The sequence below is a fragment of the Trichechus manatus genome, unplaced genomic scaffold (genome assembly GCF_000243295.1).
Source record: "Trichechus manatus latirostris isolate Lorelei unplaced genomic scaffold, TriManLat1.0 scaffold00043, whole genome shotgun sequence".
NCBI lineage: Eukaryota > Metazoa > Chordata > Mammalia > Sirenia > Trichechidae > Trichechus > Trichechus manatus.
The window spans coordinates 2833239-2859924 of NW_004443979.1; the positions used below are offsets into that span (position 1 = coordinate 2833239).

The window sequence follows — 26686 nt, forward strand, 5'->3', positions numbered from 1 at the left end:
AGCAAGGTGTTGTTCAGTTTCCATGTGTTTGATTTTTTTCCCTTGTTCTTTCTATTGTTGACTTCTACTTTTATGGCTTTATGGTCAGAGAAGATCCTTTGTAATATTTTGATGCTTTGGATTTTGTTAATGCTTGCTTTATGGCCTAATATGTGGTCTATTCTGGAGAATGTTCCATGTGTCTTGGAAAAGAAAGTGTACATGGCAGCTGTTGGGTGGAGTGTTCAGTATATGTCTATGAGATCCAGTTGGTTGACTGTAGCATTTGGGTCTTCTGTGTCTTTGCTGAGCTTCTTTCTGGATGTTCTGTCCTTCAACGAAAGTGGTATGTTGAAGTCTCCTGTTGTGGAGCTGTCTCTCTCTCTTTTCAGTGATGTTAGAGTTTATGTATTTTGGAGCCCTGTCGTTGGGTGCATATTTATTATAGTTATGTCCTCCCGGTGTATTGACCCTTTAATCATTATATAGTATCCTTCCTCATCCTTTGTGGTGGATTTTACTTTAAAGTCTATTTTGTCAGAGATTAATACTGCCACTCCAGTTCTTTTTTGATTGTTATTCGCTTGATATACTTTTTTCCATCCTTTGAGTTTTAGTTTGTGTCTTTAAGTCTAAGGTGTATGTCTTCTAGGCAGCATATAGATGGATCCTGTTTTTTAATCCAATCTGTCACTCTCTGTCTCTTTATTGCTGCATTTAGTCCATTTACATTCAGTGTAATTATTGATAGGTATAAGTCTAGTGCTGTCATTTTCATGTTTTTGTGTGTTGTTCAGTTTCTTTGTTCCACTTAATTTTCTGTGCTAAGTCGTTTTTCTTTATGTGTTTTCATTGTTGTTGATTTCGTGTTTGCTGAGTCTTTGTATTTTTCTAGCTTTTTATTTTGATGTGTAGGATCGTTAGATTCCTCTGTGGTTACCTTAATATTTACCCCTATTTTTCTAAGTGTATACCAGTCTTTTATTTTTTTGTATCTCCTTGACTTCCTCTCTGTATGAAAAATCTATGTCTACATTTTTTATGTCCCTCTTTTTGTTTTAATGTTGTCATCTCTTACATATTAACATCTCTTTCTCTATTTTCAGTGTTTTAGCTTTCTTTTACTTTTGTGACTTCCCTATCTGGGTTGATAGCTGGTTGCTCTGTCCTGTGTTCTAGTCTTGGGTTGTTATCTGATGTTACTGAGTTTCTAACCAGAGGACTCCCTTTAGTATTTCTTGTAATTTTGGTTTGGTTTTTGCAAATTCCCTCAACTTCTATTTATCTGGAAATGCTCTAATTTTGCCATATTTGAGAGACAGTTTTGCTGGCAGTTTTTTCCTTCAAGGCTTTATATATGTCATCCCATTGCCTTCTTGCCTGCATGGTTTCTGCTGAGTAATCTGAGCTTATTCTTATTGACTCTCCTTTGTAGATGACTTTTTGTTCATCCCTAGCCTCTCTTAAAATCTCTATCTTTGGTTTTGGCAAGTTTGATTATAATCTGTCTTGGTGACTTTCTTTTGCGATCTACCTTATGTGGGGTTCGATAAGCATCTTGGATAGTTATCTTCTCATCTTTCACAATAGCAGGGAAGTTTTCTGGCAACAAATATTCTACAATTCTCTGTGTATTTTCTGTTATCTCCTCCTGTTCTGGTACTCCAATAACTTTTGGGCTATGCCTCTTGATAACATCCCAAATAATTCTTAGGGTTCCTTCATTTTCAATCCTTTTATCTGATTTTTCCTCAAATAAGTTGGTGTCAAGTGCTTTATCTTCAATCTCACTAATTCTGACTTCCATTGCCTCGATTCTGCTCCTATGTCTTTGTATTGAGCTGTCTAATTCTGAAATTTTATTGGTAATCTTTTGGATTTCTGATTGCTGTCTCTCTATGGATTCTTGCAGCCTGTTAAATTTGTCATTATGCTCTTCTCTAATCTTTTTAATTTCCTCTATTGCATCTTCTGCATTTTGCTTAATTTCCTTCCTAATGTCTTGAAGAGTTCTGTATCTTAATCTCTTGTATTCTGCCTCCAGTAATTCCAAGAAATTTTCCTCCTTTTGGGAGCTTGCTGAAGCCATCATGGATTGCATCTTTATGTGACATGATATTGACTGTTGTCTCTGAGCCATCGATAAGTTATTATATTTATTTCTTTTATGTTTGCTTACTGGGTCCTAGCTTCTTGTTTTGTTTTGATATGCCCAAACAGGCTGCTCATATGAGCTAGTTTGATTATTGGCAACTCTGAAGCTCTAATGTCCTGTTGTCAGGTGGTTAGATCTGTTACTAGGTATGTGAGCTCAGGAATCTGCCCACTCCTCCTGTATGGTTTCAGCTCAGGTGTCCAAGTAGATAGTCACCAGGTGTGTGGTGTAGGCTCTCACTTATAGTCCTAGACAGGCATGGGTGATTGGTGTAGGCACAGGCATCTGGCTGCAGCAGGGGGACACACTCTGAGCAAGGCATGGGGCTGATGACTGCCCCCAAGTGTCCAGGAGGAAGGCAAGTCCCTGTTCCCAGAGTACATAGGTGGGTGGGTTTTGCAGCTGGACTATGAGCACCTAATGCTGTTGGCTGTAAGGACTGGGGGGCACCTCTTATTCATGGGCCCCTATCGCAGATGGCTGGGTAGCATGAGTGGAGCCATCAGTCCTTAGGCCCCTGATGTGGGTAGGTGAAGACTGTGTTTAATGGGCAGAGCAGTGTCAAATGTCAAGAACCTGCCACTTCACAGCTGAAACTGTTGAAGTTAGAGTTCCGGTATATCCCCTGTTGTACTGCAGTAAAGAGGGCCTATGCTGTTGAGACAGGCCCACCCAAGTCTATGCAGCAGCAAAGGCACTCAAAGTCCATGGATCCCTTATGCTTATGCCTAGGCAAAGGAACTGCGCCTAACCTGGGTTCCTGTCTTAAGGGAGCCAGCTGTTTATTTTTTCCCGTTTGTCAATTTGTTCTCTCTCCAAGGCAGGGAGAATGACTCTGGGCGTGTGATGGATTCTACTTCTGGCCCGAGGGACTCAACCATTGCTGAAGATGGTCCAGGACCCAGTGCAGAGCGGGGAGTGGGGAGGTAAATGGGAGAGAGGTGTTTCCCTAAAGGGGGTGTTTTTGATCTGCATGGTAGGCCGCACTCAAGTACTTATCTTTCGCTGATGAGGGCTGCTTCTCACTGGTTCTGGGTGGCTGTGTAAACTCTCTGGTGCTGGGTCTCTCCTGATGCAGAAAACGGGCCTCCCGAGCACCGCTGCTTGCCTGCCTCACAGCTCACCCACGATCTGCTCAGGGCTGAAGGGCTCAGTCTCTCGCTGGGTCAGGTCTGGCAACTTCTCACTGCTTCTGAACCATCTCTCCCTTCCCCTGCCACTCAGTCCAGTTCCTCAACTCTGCCTTTGATGCTCAGGGATCCCAGATTGATGTATGTAATCAATTCACTTGTTTTTTCGGGTCTTTGTTGTAAGAGGGTCTACTGGAAACATCTGACAACATCGCCATCTTGGCCCTGCTTCCTCTGCTCCACTTCTAAACATTGATGTTACCCTAGAGTTTGTTCCTTAAACCCCCTCTTCTTCTCCATCTATACTCTCTACCCAGGTAGTCTCATGTTGTTGGGAGCTGTTGAGTTAATTCTGACTCAGAGCAATCTCGTGAGACAGAGCAGAACTGCCTCATAGAGTTTCCTAGGTTGTAATCTTTACGGAAGCAGATCTCCAGGTTTTTCTCCTGCAGAGCTGCAGGGTGGGTCTGAACCACCAACCTTTCAGTTAGCAACCAAGAGCTTAACCTTCGCAACTCCCATACATATGCTAATACTGATATACTGACGCTTATATGGATTGTATTAGACATTTTAAGGAGCCCTGGTTGCACAGTGGTTAAGCGTTCAGCTGTTAACTGAAGGGTGGGTGGTTTGAACCCCGCCGCTTGGAAGAACAAGGATGCAGCAGTCTGCTTCCAGAAAGACTTACAGCCTTGGGAACCCTACAGGGCAGTTCTATTTTATCCTATAGGGTTACTATGAGTCCATGGCAATATATATATATATATTTTTTTAAATAGGCATTTATCACTACTTATTATTTTCTTGTTTATCTCCCTTTTTATTTTCTATTTCTCCTACCAATAAAACGTAAGCTAGATCAGACAGTAAAAAAAGCCTTTCTAATGTTAGTCAGCATTGTATCCTCTAGAGGTCTTTATTAATGTGTAAAACATGGCAGATAGGTTGTAAATATATGGAGCTTGAATGAATGAAGACCTAAGTAAAATCAGGAAGTGTCTGCTGAATGTTCTCAGCAAAGAAAGGACTAGAACCATAGCATCTCAGTACATAAATGTGCCCTAAAGATCATTTTATTAAGGGCTGTCACGGCAGACAGCAATATAGAGGTGACAAGTTTCAGAAAATACCAGCCAAAAAAAACTTTTAAAAATGAGTACATTGTCTTAGAAGGCAAAAGTTGTGAAAAGTTCTGAGAAACACACAGCTGGAAGTAGGAGTTTTCCCAAACCTGGTTAAGTGTTACAGATTGAAGGTGCCCGCAAACAATATGTGTTGTAAATCCTAACCTCTATGCCTGTGGTTATAATCCCATTTGGAAATGAGTTTTCTTTGTTACGTTAATGAGGCAGGATTAGTGTAGTGTTTTTTGAGTCAATCTCTTTTGAGATATAAAAGAGATTAAACAAGGGAGCAGAACACAGATGAGGTAAAATAGATGCCAAGAAACATAGAGATCTCCGAGGAACCTCGAAGCAGAAGCTGAAGAGACAAGGACCTTCCTCCAGAGCGGACAAAGAAAGTCTTCCCCTAGAGCCGGTGCTCTGAATTCAGACTTCTAGCCTTCTAAACTGTGAGAAAATAAATTTCTGTTTGTTAAAGCCATCCACTTGTGGTATTTCTGTTATAGCAATACTAGATAATTAAGACACTAGGCTACAGAAGCCATATTTCAAAGTCCTTTGCTATAGCATCAGAGGAAGCTGTACTTGGAATGTTACCATAGCCCATCACCCTGTTTCCCATAAGAATCTGGGCTAGTAATCCAGAAGAAAATTTCATCTCATTGAAATATGAGTAATAGAAAAGTCAGGTGTCTGTCTTTTAGAAAGATAATAAAAACTCATCAGAAAAAAGTATTATCACAATGTAGATAAAAATTATAACATTTCAGAATGAACTAGAAAAAATGTTAAGGTAGCAATTTCAGTAAAGAAAAAACCAAATCAGAAATAAAGGATCTCAGAAAAGAGGTAGCCAGGAAGATATGAGATGGAAGTAGAAAAGAAATACATTCAAGAAACTTAGACATAAGGCCCACATCGGTAATAGATATCTCAGGAAGCATAGTAAAGATTTAGAAGAGAGATGCAAGAAAAGTAAAGAAAATGAAACAAAAATTAAAAGATAAAAGGCATTTGAGAGAAAGTGATAAGTATAGGGACTCTGTGGGTGGTTGAAAGAGTGAATGCTCTTGGCTGCTAACTGAAAAGTTGGAGGTTTGAGTCTACCCAGAGGCACTTTGGAAGAAAGGCCTGGTGATCTACTTCTAAAAATTTAGCCACTGAAAATTCTTTGAAGCACAGTTCTGCTTTGACACACGTGGTCACCATTATTTTGAATCGATTCAGTGGCAACTGGTTAATAGGTATATAGAAGTCAAAGGACATTCAACATACTTATAATTGGTGTTCCCAGTGAAAAAAATCAAAACAATGAAACATTTAAAAAAAAAAATAAACTATAATTCCACAAAAGTTTCCTGAAATCTACATATAGAAAACACACACTGTGTACGCAATAAAATTGACTCCAAATGGTCAACTCTAAGACATATCTTGGTAAATTTTTTACTTTAAAAAAAAAAAAAAAAAAAAACTTTGATTATTCTGGCTAAAAGAACATACTGCTTAAAAGAGAAATAAAAGGTCAGTTCTGCATCAGGCTTCATGACAACAACACACAATAGCAGAAAACAGTAGAGCAACACTTACAAGACCCACAAGGAAATAAAAAGTGAGCCAAGAATTTTAAACCTAGACTTGCTGTCTTTAAGGTACAAAGGCTACACAGGCAAACAGCTATGAACATGCAAAAACTCAAGGAATACTGTTCTCGAAGCCCTTACTCAAGACTCTTCTGGAAGACTAACTTCAGACAACCAAGGAATGACTGGAGGGAAGAAGAACTTTGACATAAAGCCTGGTAATGAGAATTGAATATATTTAACTGGAGAATTAAGACTAAAAGGTGCAATAAAAATAACAAAATAGTATGTAAATATTAAATCCTCTGGCAATGCAGGAATAATAAAACTCACAACAAAATGGGAGGGGAACAGGGAGAGAATGTGGAAAGTAAGCTGACACCACAAATTGACAGAATAAGCTCAAGCATATTTAAAAACACAATAAAAACATTTTTTAAAATAGAATACTATTATCTAAAATTGAATAATGGATGAGAGGAAGAAATAAGGAAAGAGGAGGTTACAAGGTAATTTTATTATTGCTCATAGTAGAGAAACTAATAAAATATGGTATGGAACTAAAGATATATTACACAAGAGTATTTTCATAAAGGTAATTACTAGAGAAAAAATACAAGCCTTCTGAAATATCAGGAAAACTCTAAAATAAAAAAAAATCAAAGTAAACAGACCGTAGGGTAAAATGCTTTTAAAACAGACATAAACAGAAAACATAATATATAATAGCAGAACTAAGACCAAACATATTAATCATGCTAAAACGTAAATGGCTTAACTCACCTATTAAAAGATAAATATTTTCAAACTGGCTCTTAAAGCAAAATCCAACTCTATACTGTATAAAAGAGACACACCTAAAATAAAGGAAACTAAACATTGAAAATAAAAGGCAGGACAAAGGAATACCAGGCAAAAGCAATCCAAAAGAAATCAGAGGATACGATCTTGGTATCAAATAAAGTAAAATTTGCTCTAAAAAACATTAAAAGAAACAAAGAAGGGCATTTACACTGCTAAAGGCTATGATTCACAATGTATATATAATGGGTATGAATATCTGTACATAAAATAATGTAGCAGCAATTTTCATAAAGCAGAAAATACAAGAGTTATAAGGAGATGTATACAGGAACATACTAATGATGGAATACTTGAATAAACTTATCTCAGTCCAAGACAAATCAAGTGAAAAAAAATGAATAAAGATTAATTCAAAATACAATTAACAAGGTAGACCTTATAAATATATATTTAATTCAATATCCTGATAATAGAACCCTTCTTTCAAAATGTTCTGGAAGATTTTTTAACAAAAAAAAAAAGTTGACATATATTAGACCACATTAAAGTGCAATAAATTACAAATTTTGAAAAATACAAAGATCTTCCATGTGGAAATTTTAAACACCCTATTTTTTTTTTTTTTTTTTTACTGTTGTTGCAAACTTATGTTACAGCATTTATTGAAAATTATCCCTTTTCTCGTGTAATTCTTAGCATCTTTATTCACTTTGGTCAAGTTGTGTTGACTTAACCCATAATTGGGATTGCCTTTCCCATCACTAAAAGTAACAAGTGTCTACTACCTAGAAAGTGATTCCCACCTCCTACTCCTCCCATCCCTGGTAACCATCAAAGAACTTTGCTTTCTGTGTGTCTATCTATTCTTGACTTTTTATAACGGTGGGACCATGCAAATTTGTCTGTTTGTGATGACTTACTTCACTCAGCATAATGTACTCCAGATTTATCCATGGTATAAGATGTTTCAATGACTCCTCAATATTCTTTATAGTTGCATAGTATTCCATTGTATGCATCTACCACAATTTGTTTATCCATTCATCTGCTGATGGGCACTTAGGTTGTTTCCATCTTTTTGCTGTTGTGAATAATGATGCAATGAACATAGTTGTGTGCATATGTCTATTCCTGTCACTGTTCTTACATATCTAGCATACATAACTAGGAGTGGGATTGCTAGATCATAAGGTATTTCTATTTCTAGCTTTCTGAGGAAGTGCCATACTGTTTTCCATAGTGGTTGTACCATTTTATAATCCTACCCACAACAAATAAGAGTTCCAATCCCCCACAACCTTGCCAGCATTTGTTTTCTTGTTTTTTAAATCACTGTCATTTTTGCAGGGATAAAATGGTGTTTCATTGTGGTTTTGATTTTCATCTCTCTAATGGCTAATGAACGTGAGCATCTTTTCATGTATTTGTTGGCTGCCTGAATGCCCTTTCTGGTGAGGTGTCTCTTCATGACCTTTGCCCATTTTTTGATTTGATTGTTTGTCTTTGTGTTGTTGAATTATTGAAGTTTTCTACATATTTTAGAGACTAGACCCTTATCAGATATGTCATTGCCAAAGATTTTTTCCCAGTCTGTAGGTTCTCTTTTTACTCTACTGGTAAAGTCATTTGATGAGCATATTTAATCTTTAGGAGGTCCCAGTTATCTAATTTACCTTCTGTTGTTCATGCCTTTTTAGTTTTGTTTCATAGGCTATTTATGCCGAAAATTAGGTCCCCTAGTTTTGACCCTATGTTATCTTTCAAGAACTTTATTGTTTTAGCTTTGACATTCAGGTGTTTGATCCATTCTGAGTTAGTTTTTGTGCATGGTGTGAGGTATGGATCCTGATTCATTTTTCTGCATATGGATATCCAGTTTTGCTAGCACCATTTGTTAGAGAGACTGTTTCTTCCTCATTGAATGGAGTTGACACTTTATCAAAGATCAGCTGCCTGTAGATGGATGAATTTACTTCTGGATTCTCAATTCTATTCCATTGGTCTATGTGTCTGTCATTGAACCAGTACCAGGCTGTTTTGATTACCACGGCTGTATAGTAAGTTTTAAGATAGGGAAGTGTGAGGCTTCCTACTTTGTTCTTCTTCTTCAATACTGCTTTAGCTATTCGGGGCCCCCTTCCTTTCCATGCAAAGTTGGAGATTTGTTTTTCCATTTCACTAATGAATACTGTTGGGATTTGGATCAAGACTGCATTATATCTATAGATTGCTTTTGGTAGTATTGACATTTTCACAATGTTAAGACTGCCAAGCCATAGTATGCAATGTTTTTCCATTTACGTAGATTTCTTTTAGTTTCTTGCAAAAGTATATTATTGTTTTCCTTGTATAAGTCTATTACTTACCTGGTTAGGTTTATTCCTAGAAATTTCATCCTTTTGGGGGTGATTCTAAATGGTATTGTTTTCTTGATTTCCTTGTCAAAGTCCTCCTTGTTAGTGTAAAGGAACCCAACTGATCTTTGTGTGTAGATCTTGTACCCTGCCACTTTGCTGAATCCTTCTATTAGTTCCAGTAACTCTCTTGTGCACTCTCTGGGATTTTCTATGTATAGGATCATGTCATCTGCAAATAAGGAAAGTTTACTTCTTCCTTTCCAATTTGGATACCCTTTATTTCCTTTTCTTGCCTTACTGCTCTAGCTAGAACTTCCAATGCAATATTGAATAAGAGTGGTGATAAAGGGCATCCATGTCTCATTCCCATTCTTCAGGGGAATGCTCTCAATCTTTCTCCATTGAGAATAATGTTGGCTGCTGGTTTTGCATGTATGCTCTTAATTATGCTGAGGAATTTCCCTTCTATTCCTACTCTGCTGAGAGTTTATCAGGAAAGTGTGTTGGAATTTTATCAAATGCCTTTTCTGCATCAATTGAGATGATCATTTGATTCTTTTCCTTTGTTTTATTTATGTGGTGAATTACGTTGATTTTCTAATGTTGAACCATCCTTGCATCCCTGGTATGAATCCCATTTGATCCTGATGTATTTTTTTTTATATATGCTGTTGAATTCTGTCGAGAATTTTTGCATCTATATTCATGAAGGATATTGGTCGGTAATTTTCTTTTTTTAGTGGTATATCTGCCCAGCTTTGGTATCAGGGTTATGCTGGCTTCATAGAATGAATTAGGGAGTATTCCTTCCTTTTTTATGTTCTGGAATAGTTTGAGTAGAATTGGTGTCAACTCTTTTATGAATGTTTGGTAGAATTCTGCAGTGAAGCAGTCTGGGCCTGTTAATTTATTCTTGAGTCAAAAAGGAAATTCAAATTGCAGTACCAGAATTTTGAGAAAATGTTAATAATAAAAACATTACAAAGTACATGAGATACTACTAAAGCAGTACTTGGCAAAAAGAGACAAACTTTAATAACTTATCACAATAAAAATGAGAGTGACAATAAATGAACTAAGTTTCTGACTCAAAAAAAGTAGACAGAGAATAAGGTAAATTGAAGTAAAGTAGAACAAAAGAGTGAATATAGATAAAAAGCAGAAATTAAAAAGTTAAGAATTTGCATCATGTGAATGCATTACCAATTCAAATAAAATAAATAGAAAATAGAAGATATCATTAATAACCAAACACATTTATTTCAGACATTATGAATTGAGTTCCAAGGAGGTTAAGTAATCACACAAAACCAGAATTAAAACCCATGCCTCTTTATTCCCATTAAACAAAAAAACAAAACCCATTGCCTTCGAGTTGATTCCAACTCACAGGCACCATATAGGACAGAGCAGAACTGCCCTATAGGGTTTCCAAGGAGCGGCTGGTGGATTCGAACTGCTGACCTATTGGTTAGCAGCTGAGCTCTTAACCACTGCACCACAAGGGCTCCTTATTCCTGTTAGGTTCACACAAAACCAGATTAAAATCCAGGTCTTCTTACTCCCAGTCAAGTGCTCATGTGACTGATATTTAGAAAAGGCGGAAATTAAGATAATCACATTACAAAGGAGGGTCTTGAAGGAAGTCTGAGATTTAGCTAAGTGAGGGAAAGGAAAGAAGGATTCCATGCTGGAAAGCTGGCAACGATGGGTAGCACTGAGGAAGTCCAAAAGAACGTTCACTGGAGAAAAGTTGAAAAGTTGATAATTATGAGAATAAATCCACAGAAGTATAAACATTTAACTAATAATTATAAACATTCCTGTGAAAGAGAACATTTAAAAAAAAAACAAAAACAGAAGAGCTAATGAATGATTAGTCTACCCTGTATTTTGAAACTATGTATAACAAAGAAAGTATTTTGTGTCAAAAAGAAAATTTTTTTTTTCTCACGTTACCTGGGAAAATTGCCTGTGGTGAAAGTAGATATTTCCTGCATTAAAGTAAGCTAGTGAGTACTCGGGGTTTAGAGATATTGCTGCTTGATAGTCTTTCATTGCATTCTGTTGTTGACCCATAAACTCATGAATCACACCACGATTTGTTAAGAATTCTGCTGTAGTATTGATCTGCAATAAAATAGTATGAGTATTTAGCACCTGGGAATAGTACTTATCTCTTATTTCATGTCTGCTCTGCAAAAATGAACATTATGAAATCTACCTGGTGGGAAACTAGTAATTTTATAGTGCAGGTACAACTTCATTAGAACAAATATTTTGAGAAAGGACTCTATATAAAGTTGGTTCAATGTCAACTCTTTGTTGATTTAGTTGCAATAAGACAAATCATCTCAGCACTTTACTCAGTTCCTTTCCAAGAAATAGACATGGACTGGGGGTGGGGGTGGGGGAAGCTTGTCTGTTTAGCTATGATAAGCTAGAGAAGAAATTAAATTGAATGCTTAACATGTTTGTGTGCCCTATGTAGTACCAATTATCTTTCAGTTCTTTTCTTTCCCTCATCTCAAACATTACAATACCTACCCAAATCTACTGAAATAAAACACAAAATCCAAGTTCTAGAAGAAAAGAGGAAGATTTTCTGTCACTGTATTCATAACTTGAGATTTGCATTTGCCATTTCACTACAGGAGGAATCTAGAGATACGCATGATTCTTTCTTCAGTTCCTTCAAACCTAGAACGTTATTCTATGTTGTACATTTATGCTGTGCTACAAAACATTATTATGTTCCACAAAACCGTAAACTGCGTTTACTGAAAGGAATCAGTGTTTATTTGGAATTTGTTTTTTGAATTTTAAATTCATTAGGTTATAAAATTGGCAAGTCATAGTAACTCTCTAAGAATTACTTCAAAAAGAAAAATTATTTTCTATACAACTCACTTTAAAAAGATATCAACATATGCTAAACAAAAGACTTTATCAAAAGAGTAAAAAGAGAACCTACAGATTGGGAAAAAAAATCTTTGACAACAACATATCTGATAAGGGTCTAATCTCTAAAATATATAGAAAACTTCACCAACTCAAAAACAAAAATTCAAATAATCCAATCAAAAAGTGGGCAAAGGACACGAACAGACATTTCACCAAAGAGGACGTTCAGATGGCTAACAACCACATGAAAAGATGCTTGTGATCATTAGCTATCAGAGAGATGGAAATCAAAACTACAATGAGATACTACCTCACCCCTGCAAAAATGGCACTGATCAAAAAAACAGAAAACAGCAAATGCTGGTGAGGTTGTGGGGAAACTAGAATGCTTATACACTGCTGGTGGGATTGTAAAATGGTACAACCACTATGGCAAATGGTATGGTGCTTCCTCAAAAAGCTAGAAAAAGAAATTCCTTATGATCCAGCAATCCCACTCCTAGGTATATACCCCTAGATATCTAATAGCAGTGACACCAATGGACATATACACTCCTATGCTCATTGCAGCATTATTCACAATAACAAAAAGACGGAAACAACCTAAGTGCCCATCAATGGGTGAATGGATAAATTGTGGTGCATACATACAGTGGAACATTATGCAGCTATAAAGAATAATGATAAGTTTTCAAAACATTATAACATGGATGATCCTGGAGGACACTATGCTGAGTGAAATAAGTCAATCACAAAAAGACAAATATTTCATGGTGTCACTTTTATTAAAAGACAAGAATAGGTAACCTTCTTTGGTGGTTACCAGGGAAGGGAGGGAGAGGGAGAAGGAAGAACTTTCTAGATAGTAGCCACTTGTTATTTTTGGTGACGGGAAAGGCAATCCCCAATATGGGTGAAGTCTGCACAACCTGACCAAGGTAAATGATGACAATAAGAAGTGCACAAGAACAAGGGAAGATTTTGGTAAATGCTGTAGCATATACAATTTTGCAACAACAGTAATAATGACCAAAAAATATACATGTGGTTACATAAGTAGATTAAAAAAAAACCTGTTGCCATCCAGTCAATTCTGACTCACGGTGACCCTTAGGACAGAGTAGAACTGCCCCATAGGGTTTCCAAGGAACAACTGGTGGATTCATACTGCAGACCTTTCGGTTAGCAGCCAAGCTCTTAACTACTGCACCACCTGGGCTCCACATAAGTAGACAGGTATGCATGTATGTGTATAGGAAGGCACATGTGTGCATATGAGTATGCATGTACAGGTGTATCTCTGGGCACATATATGCATTTTTTGTGTGCTGCACATATACTCATATACATAACACATCACACAGGGGGCACAATTGCAGATACTTCCTAGACTTAACTAAATACCTCTCACATTTGGTTTACTGGGTTTGAAGGCTTAGGACCATAGTCTCAGGGGACAACTCGGTCAATTGATATACATAGTTCATAAAGATATTATTCTACATCGTAGTTTGGTGAGTAGCATCTGGGGTTTTAAAAACTTGCAAGTGGCCATCTAAGATACAGCTATTGGTCTCTACTTGTCTGGAGCAGAAAGAGAAAAAAGGAAACCAAAGACTCAAAGAAGAAACTAATCTTCTAATAATAGCACACAGGAACCACGGCCTCACCTGTCCTGAGACAAGAAGAATTAGATGGTGCTCAGCTACCACCAACAACTGTTCTGACCAGGGACATAATAGATGGTCCCACACTGAATGGGAGAAAAATGGAGAACAAACCTCGAATTCCAAAAAAAGGCCAGATTTATTGGACCAGAGATCTCTGCAGATTACTGCCCCGAGATACACTTTAAACTTGGAACTGGACTCACTCCCGGAGTTCACCTTTCAACCAAATAATCGACTGGCTCATAAAAGAAACAATATTACCCGTGAGTACCGTGCTCCTTTAAATAACCATCTATATGAGACCAAACTGTCAATATTTACCATAAAGCAAAGATGAGAAGGTAACATGGAATAGAGAAGCTAGATTAATGGAAACATACAACCAGTATGGAAATGATGAGAATGTTGACACATTGTGAAAAATGTAACCAATTTCACTCAACAATGTGTATAGAAATTGTTAAATGGAAACCTAATTTGCTGTGTCAACTTTCATCAAAAATACAAAAAAAAAAAAAAAGAGAGAGAGAGATCGAGATATCAGAGAACTCCTTACTTGAACCTATTCATTGATGGTGTTAATTTATGCTAATAATAATATAATCTAAGTGGATTTTTACCTTTATGGCAGCATTAATATCCTGAATTGCAGCAAAATTATTACTCATCTGAAGACAGACCACAGCTCTTCCTTCATAGGCTATGTAGCTCTTTGGATCAATTTCCAAGGCAATGGTAAAGTGATTCCAAGCTTTCTGGAATTTTCCTTGGGCCTAAAATAATTTTTCATTTACACAAAATAGGAAACAGTCCATCACATGACAAATGTTTATCATTCTAACTCAATCAAATAAAACCTTTAGTAAGTGTATATTTATATTGTACTAAATCTAAGCTAAGTTAAACAAGAAAGCAGATGATACTGTGAGTGCATTCAACTAATTACCTCTGAGTACTTATACTGACATTTCAATTAATTAAAATAAATTTAAATGTCAGCACATCTCTAATACCAATCTTGGGCAATATAAAATCATGGACACCATATGAAACACCAATGCTTCTGACAATGGCCACAAAGTTTATAGTAAGCTCCACACATGCAAACAGGGATTGTGTTTATCTTCTTTGGCAGTGAATCTCCAATGTCTGTCACATAATAAAATAAATATATGTTGAATAAATAAATGAATGAACTGATGGTGTAACATATATTTTGATAAACTGTACCAGTATCTGGAATTTTGGGTCACTATACATATTCCGAGGAGCCCTGGTGGCACAGTGGTTAAACGTTCAGCTCCTAACCAAGATGTCCACAGTTCAAATTCACCAGCTGCTCCTTGGAAACCCTATGGGGCAGTTCTGCTCTGTCCTATAGGGTTGTTATGAGTCAGAATCTACTCGATTGCAATTAGGTTTTTTTTAAAATACATATTCTGGAGCCCTGGTGGAGCAGTGGTTAAGCACTCAGCTGCTAACTGAAAGGTGGGTGGTTCGAACCCACCAGCCACTCTGCAGAAGAAAGATGTGGCAGTCTGCTCCTGTAAAGATTTACAGTCTTGGAAACCCTGTGGGACAGGTCTACTCTGTCCTATAGGGTCACAATGAGTGGGAATCGACTTGATGACAATGAGTTTGGGTTTTGGTTTATACATATCCCATGGAAAATGCATGCAAATCTACCGAGCATCTGTTTATACCAACCTCAGCTCAACCAGAAAAAAGGTCAGGAGAGGGAAACTAATAGTAGAACGATGGTGTAGTCAGAGTATTTCCCAGAGAAAACTAGCTGGCAACTAAATGCACCACCACAGGAAGGAACTGAGTTGATAAACTGAACACACTGCAGGTTCTGTTCTTTATTCTCATGAGCTCAAAAACCCAACTTGCCAGAATCTCAGAAGCTGACTCACTTTAACTAAACTGAACCCAGTGACACTCACATAAAACTAGTAAAAAAATATAACTAGTAAGGGAACTAGACACTATTTTTTTGACCAGCAAACCTTCCTTTCTAGGTAAACAATGTTAAAATCCATACTGTTGTCACGTATTCATTCAATAAACAAGGAATCAAGCAAATTGAGATTAAGTTATTGGAAAATTAAGATGCAAACCACCTCACAATAGGATTATATTTGTCATCTGTACCTGACGATGTCTGTTTTGCTCATAGCAGGGTAGTCTATAAATGTTTATTGAAGAAATGGCCAATATTTGGACAAGTCTCTCTAAATTTTCATTTTCAGTCTTCCCTGATTCAATCCTTCTTCCAACTGATGTATTTTTCAATCTCTTTCAGATTAATACATATCCAGTGAGATGCTCATAAAATGCAAATCAGGTGTCACTGGTTAGTTATTCATATTTTTAACTAGCCTACAGGGCCTTCAACCCCAACCCTTGCTCAATTCTGTAGCCTCATCCCACACCACTCTCCCCTTGCCCCTAATGTTCCAACTACTTGGGATCTCTGTGCCTTTTCTCATAGGACTTTCTAATAGGCTGATCCCTCTGGCTGAAAACTGTGTCCTAGCCCCAGCCATGACTCCTGACTAATTACTAGTCTTTCAAGCCTCAACTTAAATGTTACTTTCTCAAGAAGCCCTCTCTGACCCCTCAAACAACACTAAATCCCCTTGTTACAAATTGTCATAACATCCATTCCTTTGTTGCACTTGTAACGATTTTAATTAAATAAGTATTTGTATGATAGCTTGATGCCCGTCTCCTAAACAGATAGCAAACTCTACAAGGATAAGAACCAAGTACATCTTGTTCATTGCTGCATCCCTAGGCCTACAGAAGTTCCTGCCGTATAGCAGGTGCTCAGTAAATAACGGTTGAATGCAATGAATTACGATAACATATTCCATTGCATTACCATCGGCTCTAGCTTCTCTGGGAATCACTCTGTCTCCTTATGTTAATGTTACAAATTTCTACTATGATCCACAAGAGCTAATTTTATGTTTAACTCTCAGAAGGAAATCTTATTTCTTTTATTAACAAGTTCTCATTAACACATCATTATAACCACCAATCCCAACAACCATCTCCACTACTAGTCTCAGATCAGCCAAATGCACTTATTTTTAAATGAAATAAACATTAGGTTCTTAGATGTGAAATTCATCAGGCAAATTTGAAAAGTTGTTTATAAATGTAGGCGTGAGGTAGGAAAAGATACAGATATTAAAGAAACTCAGATTGAAAACATCTTCATCTGAGTAGCATACTAGGTCCCCAGGCTTATCCAGGCAGGCTCCCTATAATTAACTGAACCCCTGCTTCCCACTGCTACTCTGCATACTAAAAATAAATGAAACATAAATTGTTCATAACCAAAGAGATAAAATTAACCCTCATCCCCAGTAAGGAGCCAAATATATACTTTCTCTTGTTCAAAAGGTACTTTCATAGTCCAAAATGTTGTTATATAATATTACCTGCAAATTATAGCCTAAACTAATTCTGGCTTTTGTGTAAACTGGATTAAAATGCAATGCTCTCAGGAAGTCTTTCTGTGCTTGCTTGGTGGCTTCCTCCTGACCGTATTCCATGTAAGAATTTCCCCGTCCAACATAGGCGTCCACAAAACTTGAATTAATTTTAAGAGCCCAGGTGAAGAAATTGACAGCGTCTTCAAACTCTTTAATTCTGAAAAGAAATGAAGATATGTATGTTTCCTGGTGAATTGTCTAAGTGCTTTCCCATATATGACTTTTTCATAGATTTGTGAAATCTTACAGAAGATCTTTCATTTTTTTAATCCATTTTGAAGGTAAATAAAGAAGGAAGGTTAAGAGCCGTTTTTATAGTAGAATGTGCTGGAATGCTATTTTGGAATCCTTTTTTCAGAATTTTAAAAGTCTGAATAGCATTCCTGAACCCGTTTCTCATAGCTATCAGTTGCCAATACAGAATAACACATTATACAGGGTTGCTATTAGTCAATTGACTCGATGGCAATGGATTTGGATTACTGATGGAACACATTATTTAAATTAAAATAAAAATTTATTTCTAAGTATTTTCCTTATGTAATAGAAGGAACCAAATTTTCATCAGATGGGGTTCTTAAGGTCAGATTTTCTTCTATTAAGGCAGCCCATTTAATAACTTAGCCCATTTAATAACTTACTTAATTACGAACACCAGACAGAATGGAAGAGAAAGAAGTAAAATGTATTTTATTTACTAACTTGTGAAAATATGTGGCTAAATGAAAACTGTCTATCTTCCATAAGTATTCTCTTGTGGTGGGAATGGGGCTGTTGAAAAAATCAAATATTTGTTCTTGGGCACATAAAGTCACTTCTCCATTTTACATGCATATCTAACAATTACGCTTGATCTCAGTTAACATGGAAAAAATCTAGATTTTCTTTTTTAATAATGAGGGAATGTTTTAGTTATCTACTGCTGCTATAACAGAAATACCACAAGTAGATGGCTTTAACAAAGAGAAATTTATTTTCTCACAGTCTAGTAGCTGGAAGTCCAAATTCAGGGTGTCAGTTCCAGGGGAAGGCTTTCTCTGTCATCTCTGGAGGAAGGTCCTTGTCATCAATCTTACCCTGGACTAGGAGATTCTCCGCACAGGAACTCCATGTCCAAAGGATGTGCTCTGCTCCTGGTGCTGCTTTCTTGGTGGTATGAGGCCCCCAACTCTCTACTTGCTTCCCTTTCATCTCTTGTAAGATAAAAGATGGTGTAGGCCACGCCTCAGGGAAACTCCCTTTACACTGGATCAGAGATGTGACCTGAACGAGGGTATTACATCCCACCCTAATTCTCTTTAACCACAGGCAGAGATTATGATTTATAACGCATAAGAAAATCACAAAATGGAGGACAACCACACAATACTAGGAATCATGGCCTAACCAAGTTGACACATATTTTGGGGGACACAATTCAATCCATGACAGGGAGCTACCATGGAGTATCTGCTTCTTTACTAGGTACTAAGAGCTTTATGGAAACCCTGGTGGCATAGTGGTTAAGTGCTATGGCTGCTAACCAAAAGGTCAGCAATTCAAATCCACCAGCTACTCCTTGGAAACTCTATGGGGAAGTTCTACTCTGTCCTATAGGGTTGCTATGAGTGGGAATCAACTCAAAGGCAACGGGTTTGGGTTTGTTTTTTTGGTTTTTTTTTTTAAAGAGCTTTACATCTACTATTTCACTTAAACCTTCTAACAATTCTGTAAGCTAGTTACAGTTATCATTTTACAGATGAAAAGAAAATCAAGGCTCAGAAAAGATCACACATAGCAAATGGCAGCGTAAAGACTATATTAAGTTTGCACAGAGTAATTACTTGGAATTCAAACTCAGGTAAGCCTTACTCCAAAATCCATGCTTTTCCATACAATCATCTCTACCAAACACTCTTCACCTTTAATATACCTGCTGCTGGTGCAGGAGAGCCAGTGAGCTTGTACCTCAACAATGCAGTAAGAAGAACGGCTTGGAATTCAGACCTGAGCCCAAATTTACAAGTAACACTAATTCTGCAAGGCTGTTATGAGAATCAAATGAGAGCATATGAAAAACACCTAGCACAGGGACCCTTACCCTGTAAATATTATCTTACTTCTGTTTTTTTCATTACTTCTCAAACAGGTTTCAAAATTTAAAAACATGCACCACAACTTTTGCACATTTTTTCTTTATAAAATGCAAGGAACCCAGGGTATGTGTTCTAGAAATTACAAGCACCTAGATATTACTCAGGTGTATCTCTTAAAACAGCATTTCCCAAACTTTAGTCCCTCCTTTAGGCCAGTTGCCTTATGTTCTACCTACACTATCATTTACTGAATATTTTTCTTCAAATCAACTCACGTTTTTTACTTAATAAATTTATTTTAAATAAATTTACTTTAAAATACAACTTAATATCCCTCCTTGGGTGGTGCAAACGGTTAACGCACTCTGCTGCTAACCCAAAAGTTGGAGATTCAAGTTCACCCAGCGGCACCTCAGAAGAAAGGCCTGGCAATCTCCTGCCAAAAAATCAGCCATTGCAAACTCTATGGAACAATTCTACTCTGACACACACGGGGTTGTCATGAGTAGGAATCAACTAGAGGGCAACTGGGTTAATATCACTACCATAAATAAAAATCAATGAATAGAAGGTAATCCTAAAAATAAATTAAAAGTACAGCTGGATACTGTAGTCTGCAGAAAACTCTGAACCTGACAGTTGCTCCATCTATTAAAAAGGAAGTTAGAAATGTTAGCAAGTGTTAGAAATATGTTAAAGACTAGATCTTAGCTGGCACTTTCTCCTTGACGTAATAAGAAGATTTGAGAAACAATTCAGTTTGAAACTGAAAAGGAATTCAGTTTCTCACAGTGATTCAATATTTTTTTTATGCTTGTCTATGTCCCGTGAAAAATAATCGAGACGGTCATGATACTGGATCCATGTTTTGCAAATACTATCCAGAAGTGGTGCATCAAGTGTTCTGTTAGAAGAGCACAAAAGAATCAGCAGTGAAACACTAGTAAAGCTCAGCTTTTGACATTACAGACGGGCAAAGGTTAACATTCACACACACAAGCCACTTAATATCTTCTGAGTTCACCCTGTGGGCGGTTACTATGAAAACACGTGCTCATTTCCCTTTAGTAGTTTACAATGAAACTGCGCTCCTCTTTCCTGACAATTGGCACTGTTTGAGAAGTAAAAGGTCACTGAATATTGGGTGACAATGCCTTTTACAGCTGCCTTCTCACTGTTATTACACAAATAGTTCTAAACATAGCATAATAAATTCTTTATCAAGAATAAGTAGCTCACAGTCATTTTGCAGGAACTGTATTTAGTTGTTAGGTTTGGCTGTGCTCAGTATTTCTATGGGTAGTGAAATATTTACTTATGACACACACCTACAGTGATCATGTTACCTAAAATTTCCAGGACAATCCTAGTTCTCTCACATTTTCTCTATAAATCATTGAAATACTCTGAGTATACTGACATTCAAATTGCATCATACATATTGTCCCCTCTAACCCAAAGGAAGATTAATAATCCTTTGTGAGTACATAATCTGACATACGGTTTATAAAACGTAATTGTACCCTTTGTATAGCCTAACCAGTTGAAAAAACTGAGGCGGTGGACTGAAGCTCCCACCATGTTGTTACGTTATGAGTGAAGCTATTTTCTTTATCTGTCTAGTCATCAAGTCCCGGCGGTGCAGAAGTTAAAGTGCTCAGCTGCTAAATGAAAGGTTGGTGGTTTGAACCCACCCGCCACTCTTCAAGAGGAAGATGTGGCAGTCTGTGTCCATAAAGATCTACATGCTGATTTACAGCAATCTATCTGTGGTATTTCTGTTACAGCAGCACTCTGCCCTATCGGGTCGCTATGAGTTAGAATGGACTTGATGGCAGTGGGTTTTATTGGTTTATCTAGTTATCAGCACTAATGTTTAATGAGCATCTAGTCTGTTCAGACTAAGTAAATAATCATTAAACCTTAAACCTGGAAAACCAGTTGCCCTGGAGTCGATTCTGACTCATGGCAAACCCATGTACGTCAGAGTAGAACGTGCTCCCACTGAGTGTATTCAATGGCTGATTTTTCGGATAGATCACCAGGCCTTTCTAGCAAAGACCCTCACTTTACAGCTGATAATGACTTAAATCAAGTCTCAAGGAGATAAGCGTGCCAAAGGCAGAGACTGCCCAGACCCCTGCACCAATAGATGAGGAAAAAAATGAAATAGATACCACTACAGAAACAGCAATGTCATTTTGCTGAAGATGTGTATATCATGGTGTCCTGGAGGCTAAGCTCTTGTTGAATGACTACACAGCAGCTAGCCAATGTGTGGCAGGGTGTATGTGTTATATCAAGTTATATGCTCATCAAGACATCAATTGTTAAGCATTAGTTACCACAAATACAAAAGCTATTGAATGAGTTTTTCTAAAATAATATGTGTTTGTATAAATCTAAAGCAATGTGATCACTTACTGAAGGTGCATAATTCTCATTATAATATCCTATTAGCACTGGACTGTGTGCTGAGCTTGTGAGTCAGGCAATATACACAGAGGCCCACTACATTTTCCAAATTAATCACATACGTGACCAGAGGTACCCTACTGAGTTACACAAATAAATCCCAAATACCTCCCCAAACTGAAGAATGTGGCTTGTAGAGTCAAAGATTCAAAACTATTTTTGCAAATATAAGAATAGTAAAATAATAAATGTGCTGAAGTAAAAAGCAGATATATAACTCTGAGTAATCAGGCTCTCCTCTGTGATATATTAAAACATATACATACTAAGTTTTTTTTTTTTTTCAAAGATACCAAATATTTAACTCTAGCATAACACTCTTGGTGACCAAACTGAGCAGCAAGTAGGATATTCGGCCTAAGGAATGTTGTCTCCTAGCAACCACAGGAGTGAGAATCAGAGACATACAAAGGCATACTTCAAAAGTCTGCAACTCCAAGAGTTCAAAGATCAAAGATTTATAATTTAAAGGTTTATTCCTTTTTAAAATAATTTTCCAAATGGAAAAATTTTACTTTCCCCACTATAAAATGCCAATAGTGTCTCACCATATTTACAGAACTACACTGCTGTGTAATAAGTATATTATCTGTTACTAGCCTTGAAAAACAAAAATATTTTTTCCTGAAATAAATAGGACCAATCACTAAACATTCCTTATTACTAAATAACAGTTTTAAAACTCAAAACACATGAAATTTGGACAGTGAGCTATCCGGACTTACCGTTGATTTAAATTCTACTTTTATTAAAGGACAATAGAGAGTCTAGCCACCTGAAGAAAGTTGGTTATTTGGAATTGCAAAGTAGTAACAGCTTAAGGAGGTTCTGCCATATAAACCCAGTGATTACATTTCATAAAAGAGATTGTGATATGGCACACAGAGAACTTTGCTGACTCTAACAGCTGCTAAACACAGGAATGAGGCTGAGGGAAATTTTGGAGTCTGTTTTCAGTTTCAAGAGAATGTAACTGCCTCAGACATTTTTGGTCTGCACTCACCCACCAAAGCAAATACATCAGTCATGTTATTCCATCTCTTCTGAAGAATGACAATTACTTAAAGCAATGGGTTATACAAAGGTTGCCGGACTAACATACACAATGGTGTTACTATGGTTCTCTGTATAAAATTAAAGGTCTGAGACCAGCTTAAGCCTTTTAACTCAAAGGCATCTTCACAAGTTCAGGTTGTTATATTTTACATGCATATATCATATGTCCTGAAGGGGAAAAGACGAACATTAATTTCCTAAATAATACAAACTATGTTCTAATCCCTAAATTGGACATTTATTCAGCCTACTCTAGATAATTTATGAACTATGCCAATTTCCTCTTCCAAATTAACTATACTTTTATCATTGTTTCTCATATGAAAAATAATGTTTTAAACTGTTTAACCAAATACTTTTTATCCACTTTAAAACCCTTCCATGCTGAACTTCTATGCTTTTAAAAGCAAAATAACCAAAAATTAATTTTAGATGTCAAATGTACATGCAGAAATGTAACCATTATGGTTAGCAAAGTTTATCTACGGTACTCTAATTATCTCAGAGTATACCTTAAGCTAATCATCTTCTGTATTTTAGCCTATGTGATTGTTCTTTTCCCTCCTTCTACAACTTACTTCTTTTTATAACAATCCTAGAAACAGGCACTAATACTTTAAGTAAATTTTTGTGTAGCTTTTAATGTATTTTATAGGTATTTATTCTTGTTGTTTTAATTAGTTTTGGATTTAGAATATTTTTTTTAAATGCGAAATTTTCTTAAAAATATATTACTTTATAAAATCACTCTCTCGTCCAATTAATGGGCTTTTGAAAGGTTAGTTCCACTTCAGGAGCAAATAAATAACTTGATTTCATTCTTAGATATTTCAAGCTCTATTTTATTCTGTATATTAACAAAGTCCTTTACCAGTGTATATGCTATTCTCTTCAATCAGTTAGATACCCACAATGCCATGATGCAGGTGTATACTTGCTGACTTGGCTACAATCATTTATTCAAAAGCAGAAGGGTATTAATGGCACACATAGACGTGGTCCCCATTTCTATACAGGGAATTCTAGACATTGCTTCGTGTCTCTCTCCATTTTTGAACTCAGTCACTTCCACACCATTTTTCTGTTTTTACTATTGTTTCCTGGCTTATTTATGGGGTTATAATTAGATAAATTTGATAAACTCACTTACTTTCACTTCGACATAAATTGCATTTCATACCTGTGATGACACATGGCGGACGCATGGCAAAGGCTCACGTTAGTCTGGCTTATCACTGCAGCTTGTTTAAAATCCTGAAACAATTTAATAATTTTTTTTGTTAATTTTGCAACATTTTCTTTTGTGCTTTTTAAAAATTCCTTCAAATTTTGATTCTACCATGAATATACTTAACACAAGCAGTAAAATGAATATCTTTTCCTAAAAGTTCATTTTTTCGTTACAGTGCCACATCTAGTGAGAACTAACGGAGCAGGGGAAATCCATTACCGTAAGTCACTCAGAATCTGTGCTTCCGGTCTTCACTTAAATAAGGACCTTCCCTGTAGTTTTGTCCTTTCATGTGTAATGGAGTATCTTGCTTATCTTCTTATTCTTTTCTTCCAGTGAACACTGCCCAAGACTTCCCCATCTAGATAAACCAAAACCAAACTTCTTGTTGTGGAGTCGATTCCAACTCATTGTGACCCTATAGGACAGAGTAGAACTGCCCCATATGGTTTCTAAGGCTGTAAATCTTTACAGAGGCAGACTGCCACATCTTGGAAATTCCCCTGAAGAGAAACTTTAGGACAAACAGACACCCAGGCCCAAGAAAAGGCATACCTGGGTCTTTTGTGTGGATTAGCTAAGGCTGCTGCTCTCTTGGAATCCCCAACTCTGGGGGAAGAAGTATATCACTTTGTCCAGGGAAATAAGAGGCCTCCTAAGAGAAGGCGTGAACATACTAACTCCAGGATTTAAAGTTAGGGAAGTCTGCTAGGATGAACCAAATGGCCCTGGGGAAGAGGCTGTTTAAGAGCATTAAAAGAGTCATATCTGCAAGAGACCCTGCCACTGTGGCCCAGAATTCTCTTCTCTTTTAGGCACCAGAGACACAATGTCTGCAGCCTATAAGCTTTCAAAGCCCCATAAAAATATTTGAGACCTAAAACAAAATAAGAAGAACACTACCAAACTGAAATTAATAAAATATTTAAATAAATATCTACCCATTGCCGTCAAGTCAATTCTGACTCATAGTGACCCTACAGGACAGAGCAGAACTGCCCCATAGGGTTCCCAAGGAGCAGCTGGTGGATTCGAACCGCGGACCTTTTGGTTAGCAGCCCAGCTCGTAACCACTGTGCCACCAGGGCTCCAAATAAATATCTACAAATCAGTGTATTGTGTCAACTTCAACTCACTATACACACACACACACACACACACGATGTGGAACGTAGATTGAGTTGAGCATTTGCTATAATGTGGAAGCGGTCTTCTAAAAGTAAGAGGGTCCAGAGACTATGAAGGAATAAAAATGCCCTGCTTCCTCCCAGAGGACTGCTTAAGCAGGATCTTCATGGGCAGTTGAGGTTGTGACTTCACTTGAACAAACTAAACTGTGGGCAGTACTGTAACCTCCCCTGTAATGGCAAAAGGAAACTCATCCAGGCTCCCTTCCTGGAAGGCGGGACATCAACACTCCACAGCCTCAAAGAGTATGTGTCAGAATTCTGGTTTCTATCCAACTAGAGAGGAGCTAACCATGACAGACAGTGCTCCCTCTCCCCCCACTTCCACAAACCCTCTCTGGTTAAATTAGAAGAAGGCTGTCTTATGGGGTTTTCCGCTATTACTGAGAGTGGAAGACAGAGTAGTAGGGTCAAGCTGAGCACTCTGGGATCCTACTGGAAGAGAAGTCATTAGTCACAGCCTGATGTGTCACTGTGAACATGAAGCATGTTTTGATACTAAATGAAACTATTTGGAAGAAAATAATAAATTTATTATCTAATGAAATATAATCTAATAAAATATACTGCCAGGTATCTATCTTAGGGGGACTTTTTGCTAAAATGGAGGCAAATTTGTAAATGTAAGTGGGATTTATTACAAACATTTCCGTTAGTTTGGGGGTTGTAAGTAGGGATCATGAACTTAAAAGGCTGAGAATACCAAGTTTAGTGTGTAATCGGATAAAACTTACAAAAGTCAACTTGACTCATTAAATTGTTATGTATAATCATTGTTATGTTACATGGTAATTAGGCATTAGTTAACAGCAATAGACATAAATGATGTCTCTCAGAATAATGCTAACTGCCGTTTTTATAATTTTTCTCTTCTTTATTAATTCTCTCTATCAGGACCATAAATAACAAACCACCCACAGTTACTCACATAGCAAGCAAATTTCCTCCACTTCCATTCTCTCCCTCAATTTGTAGCGACTCTTCATACTGTCTCCTTCCTGTGTTAGAGGATGTGCTCTTGACCTCATTCCTTCTCATCTCCTCTAGCAACTTGCTCTACCATATTCCTTCCGTCTTCCCTCAACCCTCCCTGCTCAGCAAACTACACATGGCTGTGTCTTTGTAGTTCCTCTCACTACCAATCTCCTTGAAAGTATATTCAATACTCATTCTCTCCACACCCCCCAACTCCATCAACTTATTATTTTTTTCCATAATAAGACCATCTAATTTTATTGTGTAATTTTTAAACTGGCTCTAACAACATTTTTTTCTTTATTTTTATTCTTATAAAGTACTCATTGTACACAGTGTATACAGGCTAATAAAACAACAAAATTTATAATGCTAAACAGTAATCCTTTGCTTCATCTCTCCTTATACCTGAGTCTCACTCCCCAGAGACAATCATTTTTACACCTTACTATTTTTCCTTCTGCTATTTACC

At 37.0% G+C, this 26686-nt stretch overlaps 1 protein-coding gene across 1 annotated transcript in view; it reads right to left on the reverse strand.

The window, feature by feature from the left end:
• TTC6 (tetratricopeptide repeat domain 6) overlaps positions 1-26686 on the reverse strand; it is a 249006-nt gene that overhangs the window by 12287 nt on the left and 210033 nt on the right. The window contains exons 28-31 of the mRNA XM_012555603.2: positions 24002-24075; positions 17162-17372; positions 14330-14482; positions 11095-11265 (exon numbers count right to left, since the gene is read on the reverse strand). Coding sequence (XP_012411057.2) covers positions 11095-11265; positions 14330-14482; positions 17162-17372; positions 24002-24075 — 609 coding nt within the window. The remainder of the gene's footprint in view (positions 1-11094; positions 11266-14329; positions 14483-17161; positions 17373-24001; positions 24076-26686) is intronic.